Genomic DNA, 13,730 nt, shown 5'->3' on the forward strand with positions numbered 1-13,730 from the left:
ATACAGAGGGAATTTCACAACATGGACACTACACTGATTATATATTGTAAATGAAAAAAAGCACTGTTCAAATGTAATCGTAATTGCATTTGTAAAGTGCTCATAATTTAGACTTAAGTTCATCTTCAAATCTATCAGTGCAGCTTTAAATGGACATTGCGATTCCTTTTAAAATGTTCGATTGGAAATACTTTGATATAATTAATTTCAGACATACTTGCATTTGAAATGTTGTTTTAAATGTAGTTGAATTTCAAACATTTGTGGCAGGTTTTCACAATAATTTGGGGAAATTAATAATATGATCAATACAGTTTGTTTGTTAACACTTTACAATATGGTTCATTAGTTAACATTAGTTAATGTTTTAATTAACATGAACTAACTATGAGCAATTCATTTGTTATTACAATATTTATTCTATCTTCTAACTATCTTCGTTAGTGTTAGTTAATACAAATACAGCTGTTCATTATTTGTGCATGTTAGTTCAAACTTCACAGTGCATTAACTTTATGTTAACAAATATAATTGATTTGAATAAATGTTTTTAGTAAATGTTGAAATTAAGATTAACTAAGATTAATAAATTCTTTAGAAGTATTGCTCATTCTTAGTTTATGTTAACTAAAGTAGTTAACTAAAGTTAAATAATGAACCTTATCGTAAAGTGTTACTGATTTTATAACATTTTTATATATATGTTTTTTAATTTCTTCCTTTTAGGGCTTGAATGGTTTTCCACAAGAATGTAAACAGACAGAGGACCTAACCAATGGGCACTCCAAATGCACAACTGTGAGTACACGCTGCTAAAATTTGTTCAGTTAAACCAGGTCTTTTCACTATCTGCATGGATCACGGTTGCTTTCTGTTGCTGTGCTTGTATTTTTTTTTTAGATCCTAAATGGATTGTCTCCAGGTAATTGCATCAAAGAGAATGGCAACTTGAATGGCAACCCTTATCTTAAAACTGTCCCTGTGAGTATTTTACTTAAACATAGTCACATGATGTTACTGGTTTGAATAGCAATGGTAATGTCGTAAACTTGTGGTTGTGTAGATCTCAGCACTAAAACAGAATGGACTCTTACAGTCTCTTGCAGCAGGAGGCAATCAGACTAAAACAGAAGGTAAAGACTTCATCACTCAGAAACATTTTACACACAGAATGATGTCAGTAGTTCAACAACATATTTTACTTTATGTGTGTGTGTGTGTGTGTGTGATTTTGTCTGTGTAGAGGTGAGCTTGGAGGTGGAGCGAGCACAAGAGGAGTGGGATGCCCTGGAGAGCATCCAACCAGGTGAGACCAATTACCTTGTCACCATGGAAACAATGTCCTGTCAGCCTGGATACTGAGCACATTACATCACCATGACTAAGCATACGCCCCTATCCTGGAGAGATGGCATCACTTCCTTGGCTAAAATAGATACATTACGAAACCTGATCGCTGTCAGATACAATCTGGAGCATTAGCATCTCTTGGTGAGATATGTGTGGACAACAAATGGGCAATGATTTTACTGTACAATAATTATATTTTGACAGGAGTGGGTGATGTGACCAAAATCTTTTCATGACATGAGAAGTTTGAATATAATTTTACAAAAATATCTGACCCCTGACAGATCTCAGTAAATAAGCTGTCATGAAATATCAGACTTGTTTAGGGTCTGTAAACTGAACCATTAAACTGCTCTGAAACTCTCAAAATGTTACCTAGATTCTTCAAGCCAATCTACAGACTTTTAGCTAAGTTGAAGTGGAGTTTGAATGTTAGGTGATTTAGAATGAAGTAATTATTAATGTGTCAATTAATTGATACTTGGAGTTAAAGGTTTAGAATAAACAAATACGGGGGTGCCTTTCAAACACTGTAATTAAAGGACCATTTACTGTTCCCAGATCCAGTGATCTGACTTGCTGTCTAACGCCCGTTTCACACATACTCCATTTGCAGTGCGTATGCGGTGAGTGTTGCGGTGCGTATCCGGTACAGGAGCCGCACGCGCTAAAGTGCTTCCACATATGCTGCGTTTGCAGTGCGTGAGCTGTACCACAAACGTTCGCTATTTTTATTTCAAAATCAGAAGTTATGCAGCAATAGCGTGACCAGTGACCAACAGTCCTGTTATCCCAGTCCTGTTTTCACGTCCTTCCTGGCCGTTTTTTATAAAGTGATGTCCTGGTTTTCAAAAAAAAATTAAAAAAACGCTGGAAAAGATCAACTTTACAGCAAAATATAGGAGATGAGCAAACAAGGAGGATGAGGAAGAAAAACAGGATAAAGAGGAAGGAAACTAGTTCGTTTTTGTACGTTTGTGAGAGGTATTTTGTTCAATTTGAAGGTATTTCTTTTAGTTAATTAAAATTATATATTTATTTTTCTAATACAGAAGAGACATTATTTTTTAATCATTATTTCATTCATTATTTTTTAAACCAACCTGTCATAATAAAACATGTTGAGTATCCCCTGAGAAGCCTATCTGAATTTGTGTCTTAATACAACAATTTTCTCCACAGAGGGGGCATAGCCTATTTTAATTGTATTGAAATTAATAAGGCATCTTTGAGTAAACTTCGAGTATCATTTGTTTTCTGGGCTATGTGTCCTGGTTTTTGGTAATCAAAATATGTTCACCATATGCAGCAACTTTTATTAAAATAAAAGTTTTGCCATGGCTTTGCGATTCTCTTTAACAAACTTGAATGGACGCATGCTCGTTTAAACACGATGCATACAATTCCATGCATTACTTAGCCTATATATTAAGATGTCTTAAAGTAAAAATATGAAACAATTAAATACCTTTATGGAGAGATTATTACATTTTATTGAATTAAATGTATTTATGGTGAAATTACTACATTTCGAGGTCAATCTGAGTTCATTTTGACCACGAACCGTGCGCTGTCACTTTATTTCTGCGTTTACAGCACAGCAGAAATAGACTCGGTACGGAAACGATCTCTGCACTGCTGTATACGCACCGCAACTGGAACGGATCGACGGACTGCATCCGCGTGCAGTGTGAAAGCTCTAACCTGTTAACATGGGTACGGAAAAAAATACGGACCGCATACGCACTGCAAACGGAGTATGTGTGAAACGGGCGTAATTCTTACGGATCCTCATAAGTGACTGTTCAAACTACTGTTCAAAATTATGGGATCAGCTTTTTTTTTTCAGAGATGCTTTATGGTGTCCAAAAAAAAAATGAACTAACCCAACTGATAATAATAAGTAATATTTTTTTAATGCATCAAATCAGCATATTTGAATGATTTCTGAAGGATCATGTGACACTGAGGACTTGGGGTTGAATGACTTCACTTCTCGTTTCCCCCTGTACACTACACGACAAATGACGCATGACAGAGCTTTCAGCCCGACTCAAAAAAGTCACAAGTCAGAATTTTGCTTAAAATCAGACAAAAATCTCACAGGGTATGCCCGGCTTAAGACACAATCTATATATTGAGGCTGTTCATACAACAGGCCGTAAGTCTGGATAAAATGGAAAAAAGAAAATCGGAAAAATATTTGTGTATTCTACTTTCTAAAATTTAAAATAAGAATTTCTTACAATTATTGTATCATATATGCTGTGTGTTATCATGATGTTTGAAGCAGGCAGTCAGTGCAGCCAACAGTTCTGAGAGTTGTTTTGTTTAACATGACAATGAATTTAAGGTGTGTTTTCATTGCTCAAAACTGTTCATCATAAGTTCTTTTCATCATAATTCATAATCATAATTCTCTATTATATTATCTTTATTTCTTTCAACTTCAACTTTTATTTATTTATATAGCACATTTAATAGTAATGTTGTTGCCCAAAGTGCTTCACAGTTAACTCAAAACAGTAAGACGTTCATGTATAAAAGCATGTATGAAAGTAGACCATACACTCTTAGACATACTCCCTGATTGTACATTCACACCGAATGTCTTGAGCTTCCAAAGCGGCCGGAAGTCATTCATTTTCAATGGAAGCTGGCTTCTCTCAGCTGCAAGGAGCATCAAATTCATTGGTGTCGCGTTTGGGCATTTTGAGTGTCAATCAGAAAGTTGAAAGAAGCTCAACTTTATAGTAATGAGCTGTGACGTGGTTCAGCGGCAACCAGTGGCAAAACGCCAGCAACCAATCAGAATATAGACGTCCTTCACGCTGGCTGATTCCAGAGAAATATACGATGTAAACTTTCGTTCCTACCAAAACACTAGTTCCGAGTAAATGGAAGAGAAGCTAATAATCGCCGTTGCTGGGCTGCCTGCAGGTTTCCTATCATTTATGACATGATGTTGTTTGCTTATAGGGACCGCATGAGCGCAACTTTTATTTGAAATATTTACGAACGCTCGTTTTAAAGCGGTAATGCAATTAATTTGCTCATGGTGACACCGATTTGACCGCAAATAATAATAATAATAATTGTATGAGCCATATTCACTTTGTATTTGTCAATTTTGTGCTGTGCCACTAGGGGGCTGTATGTGCTTTGTGGCACAGCTGATCTCGGGTCAGCCCGTGTAAGTCTTTTAATTTGGAGGTAACTCAGACACAGGTGTCGCTGATTGAGAAGCAAACAGTTTTCGACTGTGCCCATGGTCTTGCGCTTGGGGTAAATGATACGGTGTGTTGTATGTTATATTATGAGTTAAGATATTGCCGCTGTATGATATGCAGGAAAATAAATTGCTAGATAATAATAACATTAATGAACGCTCTCCGTCTGTATTTTACGTGTAAGATCACACGCACATGTCTAAACTTAAATCCACGAAATCAGCAACCAGTACTAGACTTTGTTTAGGACTTAGTCAGTACAATTAGGTCGAAAACTGCTTCGATTTGGATAATCGTTCGTGAGGACGCGGCCGGACCAGCCATAAAGTGGATTTTACTGTGTTCGTTTGGAAATCACGGATGTGAGGAGGGCAAATGTTTGGAGTTGCCGATTGCTGAAAGGAGCTGTACCGGAGCGAGCTGCTGGGTCAACGGATTATCAGCATCTTTACATCGGGACATCATTCATCAAGCCGGCCAACGCTCGATTGGGGTATGTGGTAAACAGCGCTGATATTATGAATGGCCATGGTAATTTGTGTGCACACATTCACGTAAAACCAATGCATTGGTGGTAATTCGCAACCGTCTAAAAATAACTTTACGCGTCTAGACGAGTTGTTGCGCAACACAAAACTATTCTGCGAACTTATTGATTAATAAGCTAAATCGCTTTGTGTTGTCATTATGGCTGAAAAGGAAAAAGGCCAGCTTGGCCCTGAGACTGAAAAACGTGTGGTTAAATTAACACCCAAAGCTTTGTTGGAAAAAATAAGCACTTTAGAAAAGGAAAGAAAGTGTAAATTTAGCAAATTGTCAATTGAAAAAGAATGTATTACTAAATTGATGGGTGATAAAAGGCATGTCAGTGAGGTTGAACATGAATTTAACATGTACAATAAGTTGTGTGATGAAATTCAGCATGTACATACATCTTTATTGGGTTTATTGCCTGCTGATGAAGCAAAAAAACATGAAATATGGTACCAAGCGAAAATGTTGAGTTTCAATGAGTTTTTTGTGGGTACAAATCAATGGTTGTATGACACTAAAGCTTGTTCAGTTACTAAAGTGAATGATGATCATGAAGATTTGCCGGTTCAAATTGAAACTCAAAATGTTGATGTTGAAAATGGAAATGAGATTGATGCCAGCAATGGAAGAGGAAATGCTGGTGGAAAGGATGAGGAAGATGATCAGATTCAACCTCAAGACAGCATTTCAAATGTGCAGTCAAGGCACCATGGCTCAAGTAGTGGGTCCTCCAGTAGTAGATCCTCCACTTCTTCAGCCAGACTCAGGGCAAGGGCAGAACAGGCTGCACTCTTGGCTCGAGCTGCTGCCTTAAAGGACAAACATGCATTGGAGGAGCAGGAGCTCATCTTAAGGAGAAAGAAGGAGCAACTTGAGATGGACACTGAGATAGCTGCCACTTCTGCTAAGTTAGCAGTGCTACAGGTCGGTAGTAGCACCCATTCAAGGCAATCTGATGGAATAGCGTCCTATATTAGGAAAGGAGCTAGATCTAAGCTCCCACCCACCCCTCTCAATCCACAGGCCTCAGTATTTGTGCCTCCGCACTCACAGCAATATGCATCTCCACCACTACAAAGCAATGCTTTACCTTTAACCAATCCATCTATCTTGCCAAAGCCAACTGTAACTCAAAGCTTTCCATCCACTCTAGATCAACATAAACCCCTGCCAAGCCAAAATCAGACAGCAGGTATCCACAATTTGCTGCAGCAACAGAATGATATAACAGCTCTTCTTGTTAAAATGCAAACTTTACAAATGCTGCCACGCCGAGAAATTCCAATTTATGATGGAGATCCTCTAAGGTTCAACACATTTATAAAGGCGTTTGAACACTGTGTGGAGGCAAAGACCAGCTGTAAAGGTGACTGTTTGTATTATCTTGAGCAATTTACTAGGGGGCAGCCAAGAGATATTGTGCGCAGCTGCCTTCATATGAATGCAGATAGAGGATTCGCTATTGCCAAAAAATTGCTCAAGGAACACTTTGGAAATGAGTTTAAGATAACAGAAGCATACATGGAGAAAGTCATAGGATGGCCAAGTATCAAAGCTGAGGACCCCAACGCGCTCAAAGCATATGGTCTCTTCCTCCGTGAGTGTTCCAACGCTATGGAGGACCTTCGGTATTTAGAGGAACTTAACATGCCAGCAAACATAAAGATTCTGTGTCAAAAGCTTCCATACAGACTCAGAGACAAGTGGAGAGCAAGGGCATGTGAGATACTGGAGAAAACTGGGCGAAGAGCACAATTCCCAGACATTGTGGAGTTCATCGAGCGCCAGGTCAGAATCACTGCAGATCCAGTCTTTGGTGATATACAAGACAATTTACCTGTTATTAGGGGAGCTACAAAAGTAAACAAGTCACAGGTAAAACCTCAGTTGGGAAGAAACAGCTTTGTAACACAGGTGGTCATTGAGGAAGGATACAGCAAACCAGATAGTACCGAGGAAATGGCTCAGAAAAAAGGAACATCCTTTACCAAGACTGATTCTGTTTCCTGTCTGTATTGTGCTGCTGGTAATCATGTTTTGGAACAATGTTTTAAACTGGGGAAAAAGACACACAGGGAGAAACTGGACTATCTAAAAGAGAAAGGTCTGTGTTTCAGTTGCTTGTGCACAGGACACTTGAGTAAAGATTGCGACAGGCGCATTATTTGCAACAAGTGTAACCGAACGCACCCCAGTGTTTTGCATATAGGAGAGATGGAAAGAGTTATTCAAAAGGATCAGAAGGATGGTGAGCAGAAATTTACTGAGGCGTCGAATTCCTCCGACAGCTGCACAACATCCTCCGCTTGTTGTCTTACAGGGGCTGGTCACTGCAATGGAATTCTTCCCATTTTGCCTGTTAAGGTGAAGTGCTCAAAAGGAAACAAGGTTATTGAAACCTATGCTTTTCTGGACCCGGGGAGTACAGGAACTTTTTGCACCAGGCAGCTCATCGACAAGTTGAATGTGGAAGGACGCAAATGCAAAATTCACATTCGCACCTTGGGCCATGATAACGCAGTAGAAAGCTCCATTGTTGACAATCTGGAAATTTCAGGAGTTTCTGGTGAGTGCTTCTATCCACTTTCTAAAGTGTGTACCCAGGAAGAGATACCTATCTCTACAGCCAACATAATCAGTGAAAGGGAGCTGAGAAAATGGCCTTATTTAGACGATGTAAAGATTCCCCATATAAATGCTGAGGTTGACCTATTAATTGGCACAAACGCCTCCAAGTTGATGGAGCCTTGGGAGGTGATTAACAGTCGTGATGGTGAAGGACCCTACGCGATCAGAACCCTACTGGGATGGGTAATAAATGGTCCTTTTCGGGGAAGTAGTGACTGTGGAATTGACCACCCTTTAGTTTATGCCAACAGAATTGTAATTGATAGAATTGAAGAACTGTTAACCAGCCAGTACAACTACGACTTCAATGAGCAAGATTCTGCAGAACAGGAAGAAATGTCAAGGGAAGAGAAGAAGTTTGTGGAGATAATGGAAGGCTCTGCTCAGTTTAAAAATGGACATTACACGTTTCAAATGCCTTTCAAAGGGAAAGATGTTTCAATGCCGAATAACCTCTGTGTTGCCATGCAACGTGTTCGTGGTCTGAAAAGGAGACTTCAAAAAGATGCAGGCTTTCATGAAGAGTATAACAACTTTCTTTCTGATGTTATTAGCAATGGCTATGCTGAAGAAGTGTCGCAGCATCAGTTGGAAACGCCAATGGGGAAGGTGTGGTATATTCCGCACCATGGCGTGTACCATCCACGGAAAAGAAAATTACGAGTGGTGTTTGACTGTGGAGCAGAGTACAAAGGGATTTCACTCAACAGTCAGCTCTTGCAAGGACCGAACCTAACCAGCTCGTTAGTTGGAGTTCTTATGCGATTCAGACAGGAACAAGTGGCCGTAATGGCGGACATTAAGGCTATGTTCCACCAGGTTAAGGTAGCAGAGGAACATCGGGATTACCTAAGATTCTTATGGTGGCCTCAAGGTAACCTGGAGCAAGATCTTGTAGAGCATCGTATGACTGTCCATTTATTTGGAGCGGTTTCCTCACCCAGTGTTGCCTGCCTTGCTCTTAAAAAAACTGCTGAAGACAATCAGGCTAATTTTCCAACAGAAGTGATTGAAACGATCAACAGAAACTTCTATATGGATGACCTACTGAAGAGTCTGCCCTCTGAAGAGGATGCAGTTACCATGGTTAAAAACCTTATAACCATTTGCGGCAAAGGAGGGTTTACCCTCACTCAGTGGATCAGTAATAGTCGAGAAGTGCTTCAAAGCCTCCCAGAAGATCTCAAGTCCACGAACCTGCAAGAGCTTGATCTGGACAGGGATAAGCTGCCGCTGGACAGAGCTTTGGGTTTGCAGTGGTGTATCGAGACAGACACTTTCAAATTCAAGCTGAAAGTCAAGGAGAAGCCGGCAACCAAGCGAGGCATGCTATCCATCATCAGTTCCGTCTACGATCCTTTGGGGTTCTTGGCGCCTATAGTATTCCCGGCCAAGCTGCTGTTGCAGGAGTTATGCAGGATGAAGTATAATTGGGACAATCCAATACCTCCAGCCTTTCAGCAGAAGTGGAACAAATGGCTGACAGATCTTGAGAAGGTGGCATATTTTAAGATCCACAGATGTGTGAAACCTGCTGGATTTGGGACGACTGTCAGCGCCCAATTGCATCACTTTGCTGATGCGAGCGAGAACGGCTATGGTACAGCTACTTACCTGAGGATGCAGAACATGGAAAAGAGAGTTCATGTTACTTTCTTATTTGGTAAAGCCCGAGTGGCCCCACTGAAGACTGTGACCATTCCCCGTTTAGAGCTCACTGCTGCTGTTGTAGCAGTACGAGTGGACAAGATGCTTCGATCGGAGCTCCAGTTTCCACTAAAGAAGACTTGCTTTTGGACTGACAGCACATCAGTTCTTAAGTACATAAAGAATGAGGACCGAAGATTTCAAACCTTTGTAGCTAACAGGGTAACCACCATCAGGCTCAACTCGGAAATTAAGCAGTGGAGATATGTTCCCACATCTTTGAACCCTGCTGATGATGCTTCACGTGGATTGAAGGCAGAAGATCTTGTGAAGCAAAGATGGATAGAAGGCCCAAAATTCCTATGGGAACCTGAAGAAATGTGGCCAACATTTCCTGTGGATACAAGTGTCACTGCTGATGACCCAGAAGTAAAGAACAGTCTGACAGTCAATGCGATACTTGTTGACACCAATCCCACATCGCAATTGATGACCCATTTCTCTGATTGGCAAAGATTGAAATTTGCAGTTGCGTGGCTCATTAGGTTGAAAGGAACTCTGCTTAAACTGAAAGAAAAGAGGAAAGAGTTGGAGCGTGCAAATACCAGTGCTATTGGAACAGCAAGTTTGGATGTGCAAAAGGAGATGCAAGCTTTCTCAACATCGCTTGGGAATCAGAAGGTAACCTTGGAAGATCTCTTGGAGGCTGAGACCTCCATAATTACTTTTTGCCAGCGAGAGAGATTCCCCACAGAATTTGCTGCACTAATTTCTGGAAAGCCACAAGTGCCGAGAAGTAGCAGCCTTCTCAAATTGGATCCGGTTCTTGAAGGAGGACTTCTACGAGTTGGGGGACGGCTGAAAAGGGCAGCAATCCCTGAGGACATTAAACACCCTCTCATCTTGTCCAAGGACCAACATATCTCCGATCTTATCCTCCGTCATGTCCATTTACAGCTTGGACATGGAGGTAGAAACCATGTTCTTTCCGCTACAAGGAGAAAATACTGGATTACTAGTGGAACTATTGCAGTGAGGAAGATCATATCACAATGCCTCATTTGCAAGCTCCATGGTGGAAAACCTGGTGAGCAAAAAATGGCAGACCTCCCAGAAGAGAGAGTTGTTCCTGATCTACCGCCGTTTACTAACGTTGGCGTAGATTATTTTGGGCCAGTTGACATAAAAAGAGGGCGTAGCATCATGAAAAGGTATGGAGTAGTATTCACTTGCATGACAAGCAGGGCTGTGCACCTGGAAGTGGCCTATTCCCTTGACACAGACTCGTGCATCAACGCATTGCGACGGTTCATCTGTCGAAGAGGACAAGTTGCACACTTAAGATCTGACAATGGTACCAACTTTGTGGGTGCAGAAAGGGAGTTGCGAGAAGCCTTAGCCTCTTTGAATCATGACCGCATTGGAAGAGCCATGTCTAAAAAGGGAATTAAGTGGAGCTTTAACCCTCCAACTGGGTCACATCATGGTGGCACATGGGAGCGCTTGATACGGATGATTAGGAAGATCTTGTGCTCTGTGCTCCGGCAGCAAACCTTAGATGATGAAGGGTTCCATACCGTGCTCTGTGAGGCTGAATCTATACTTAACGATCGCCCCATCACAAGACTGTCAGAGGATCCCAATGATCTAGAGGCGTTGACGCCAAACCATCTGCTACTCCTCAAAGGAAAACCAGTTCTCCCACCAGGATTGTTCAACAAAAGGGATATTTACGCAAGGAGAAGGTGGAAACAAACCCAGTACATTTCGGATCTCTTTTGGAAGAGGTGGATCCGCGAGTACTTACCGCTTTTACAAGAGCGTCAAAAATGGAACCAGGAGAAGAGGAATTTTGTTCCTGGAGATCTGGTCATGGTTGCGGATTCAACAGCACCACGTGGGTCATGGATGCTAGGAAGAGTCCTGGAAACCTTCCCCGATAAGAGAGGTCTGGTACGTGTGGTTCGTTTGAAGACCAAGACAAACATCATTGAACGACCCATTACTAAAATATGCTTGCTAAATGAAGCTAAAGAGTAATTGGTTCACAGTGGGGTATTTATGTATTTTCTGTATTTATGGCTCTTTTTGAATTTGGTGTAATTGCTCTGAAAGATGCAATTAGGGGCTGGAGTGTATGAGCCATATTCACTTTGTATTTGTCAATTTTGTGCTGTGCCACTAGGGGGCTGTATGTGCTTTGTGGCACAGCTGATCTCGGGTCAGCCCGTGTAAGTCTTTTAATTTGGAGGTAACTCAGACACAGGTGTCGCTGATTGAGAAGCAAACAGTTTTCGACTGTGCCCATGGTCTTGCGCTTGGGGTAAATGATACGGTGTGTTGTATGTTATATTATGAGTTAAGATATTTGTGTTGCCATTAAGGCAAAATATTAGGGACTTTTATTTTGATATGATGTAGACCTGGAGTTTAGGGTTAGAGGTCATTTCCTGTATAGAAGTAAGGAAGCTTACAGTACGTGAGCACATGTAATCCATATGTTGTTAGCACTAGAGGCAATGTCGTAAGTACAAAATTCATTTTTATGTTAATAAGTTAATGTTACAATAGTGTTTAAAAAGAAACGACTACACATAGTTACAATATTTATTTACATGTATATACAGATATTTTTCTTCAGACAAGATTTATGTTAAAACAGTCAATCTTTATTTCTTTGTTACAGTTTTCACTCTGTCATGTAAGATGATGTTAAAGCCACAGTAAACAGCAAGAAATCGCTCACTACGACTTGTCGTCATTTTGCATCAGAGTTAGCTGGTTGTATAGCTACAGTTGCTACACTGCAGTGAGGACAACACAGTGAAAAGACAGAAAAGTTAGTGTTGATCATCGTGGCAAGATGGAAGGAAAACGTGCTAAGTCTTCTGTTGCAAGTGGAAGTTCACACTCATCTCTGTCATCAAGGAGTGCAGTAATCCGTGCACGGGCTAAAGCAGCAGCTGCTAAAGTACGTGCTGTATACGCAGAAAAAGAGGCTAAAGCTAAAATAGAAAAGGCAGCTAAAGAAGCTGAATCACAGTTGGAGAAGGTAAAAAGAGAGACTGAGCTTGAAACACTCGCCATGTGTCGTGAAGCAGCGGCTGCTGAAGCTGAAGCAGCCGTTTGGGAATCGGCTGACTCAATTGCGAAGTGTATTCTGTTGGATGAAACAGGCTCGTCGGGAGAAGATAAAATGGAGCGGACGAGTGAATACGTCCAAACTCATTTTGGCCCAACTAGCTCCCCAAAGCGAGAAGCTATGAACACTTGCTCTCAGGCTTTTCAGCCTGCTACAGATGGCGCTCTCATTTTCAGTCCGAACAATGCCTTCTCTTCATACCAGCAGGTTCCTGTTTCTTCACATGAGCCACGACAGGCTAATAACATAGGAAATGGGAATTTATCAGAGGATGGTCTTGATGATGTTTATGTTCCACCGGCAGCCAAATTGTCATATGGTCAGACTTTATATGACAGAAACGAAACTCAAGTTGATTCAAAGAAGTTTCATACTGACTTGAATATTTCTGCTCCGTGCTATTACCCCCAGCTAAAACCTGATCAGAGTGGGTCTGCAACTGAACATCTTGCTCAATATTTAGCGCGACGTGACCTGGTGAGTGCAAGCTTGTATGAGTTTGATGATAAACCAGAAAATTATCGTGCTTGGCAGTCTTCATATAAAAATGCTACACAAGGGCTGGGTCTCACTGCTACTGAGGAGCTAGACTTAATGACTCGATGGCTTGGCAGAGAATCCAGCAACCAAGTGAAACGTCTGCGTTCAGTGCACGTAGCAAGTCCAGACATAGCACTCAGAAAAGCCTGGGAACGTCTTCAGGAATGTTACGCAGCGCCAGAGGTACACTGTAAAAAATTTCTTGTCAAATTAACAGTAACTTACTGGCAACAATTATCCAGTACTTGCTGTATTTCATTTAACAGTAAAATTACCGTAACACTAACAACAGTACTGTTAAGCATACTGTAAATTAAATAACATTATTTTACTGTAATTTCTTACCATATTAAAGTACAGAATTACACTGTTAATTTTTAATAATACTGTGTAGTATGAAATGTTATTGTATTTATTTTATAGTGCTACTGTGTAACCTGTAGAAAATCCGTAGAAATATTATTTTAACTGTTAATGGGAAATAGAAAAAAGAACAATTGAAGCTTTAACTGCACAAGGTTTATTGTGTATTTTCAAACACATTAGCGCATTTATAATATACATTTAAATACATTAATACAATTAAATACATTAATAATAAAAATGTAATATAATACAATAAAAATCATGCATGACAATCATGAACAATTATGCATAAA

General features: G+C 40.4%; 1 protein-coding gene across 3 annotated transcripts in view; it reads left to right on the forward strand.

Annotated features, from left to right (window-relative positions):
• elmod3 (ELMO domain containing 3) overlaps positions 1–13,730 on the forward strand; it is a 46,532-nt gene that overhangs the window by 4,979 nt on the left and 27,823 nt on the right. For 2 of the 3 annotated variants that reach the window (XM_039665497.2, XM_039665498.2), the window contains exons 3-6: positions 727–798; positions 901–981; positions 1,064–1,133; positions 1,244–1,306. In XM_039665497.2, coding sequence (XP_039521431.2) covers positions 727–798; positions 901–981; positions 1,064–1,133; positions 1,244–1,306 — 286 coding nt within the window. The remainder of the gene's footprint in view (positions 1–726; positions 799–900; positions 982–1,063; positions 1,134–1,243; positions 1,307–13,730) is intronic. The other variant, XM_039665499.2, reaches the window with a different exon arrangement.

Source organism: Pimephales promelas, chromosome 14, assembly GCF_988280905.1.
Source record: "Pimephales promelas chromosome 14, fPimPro1.hap1.1, whole genome shotgun sequence".
Taxonomy (NCBI): domain Eukaryota; kingdom Metazoa; phylum Chordata; class Actinopteri; order Cypriniformes; family Leuciscidae; genus Pimephales; species Pimephales promelas.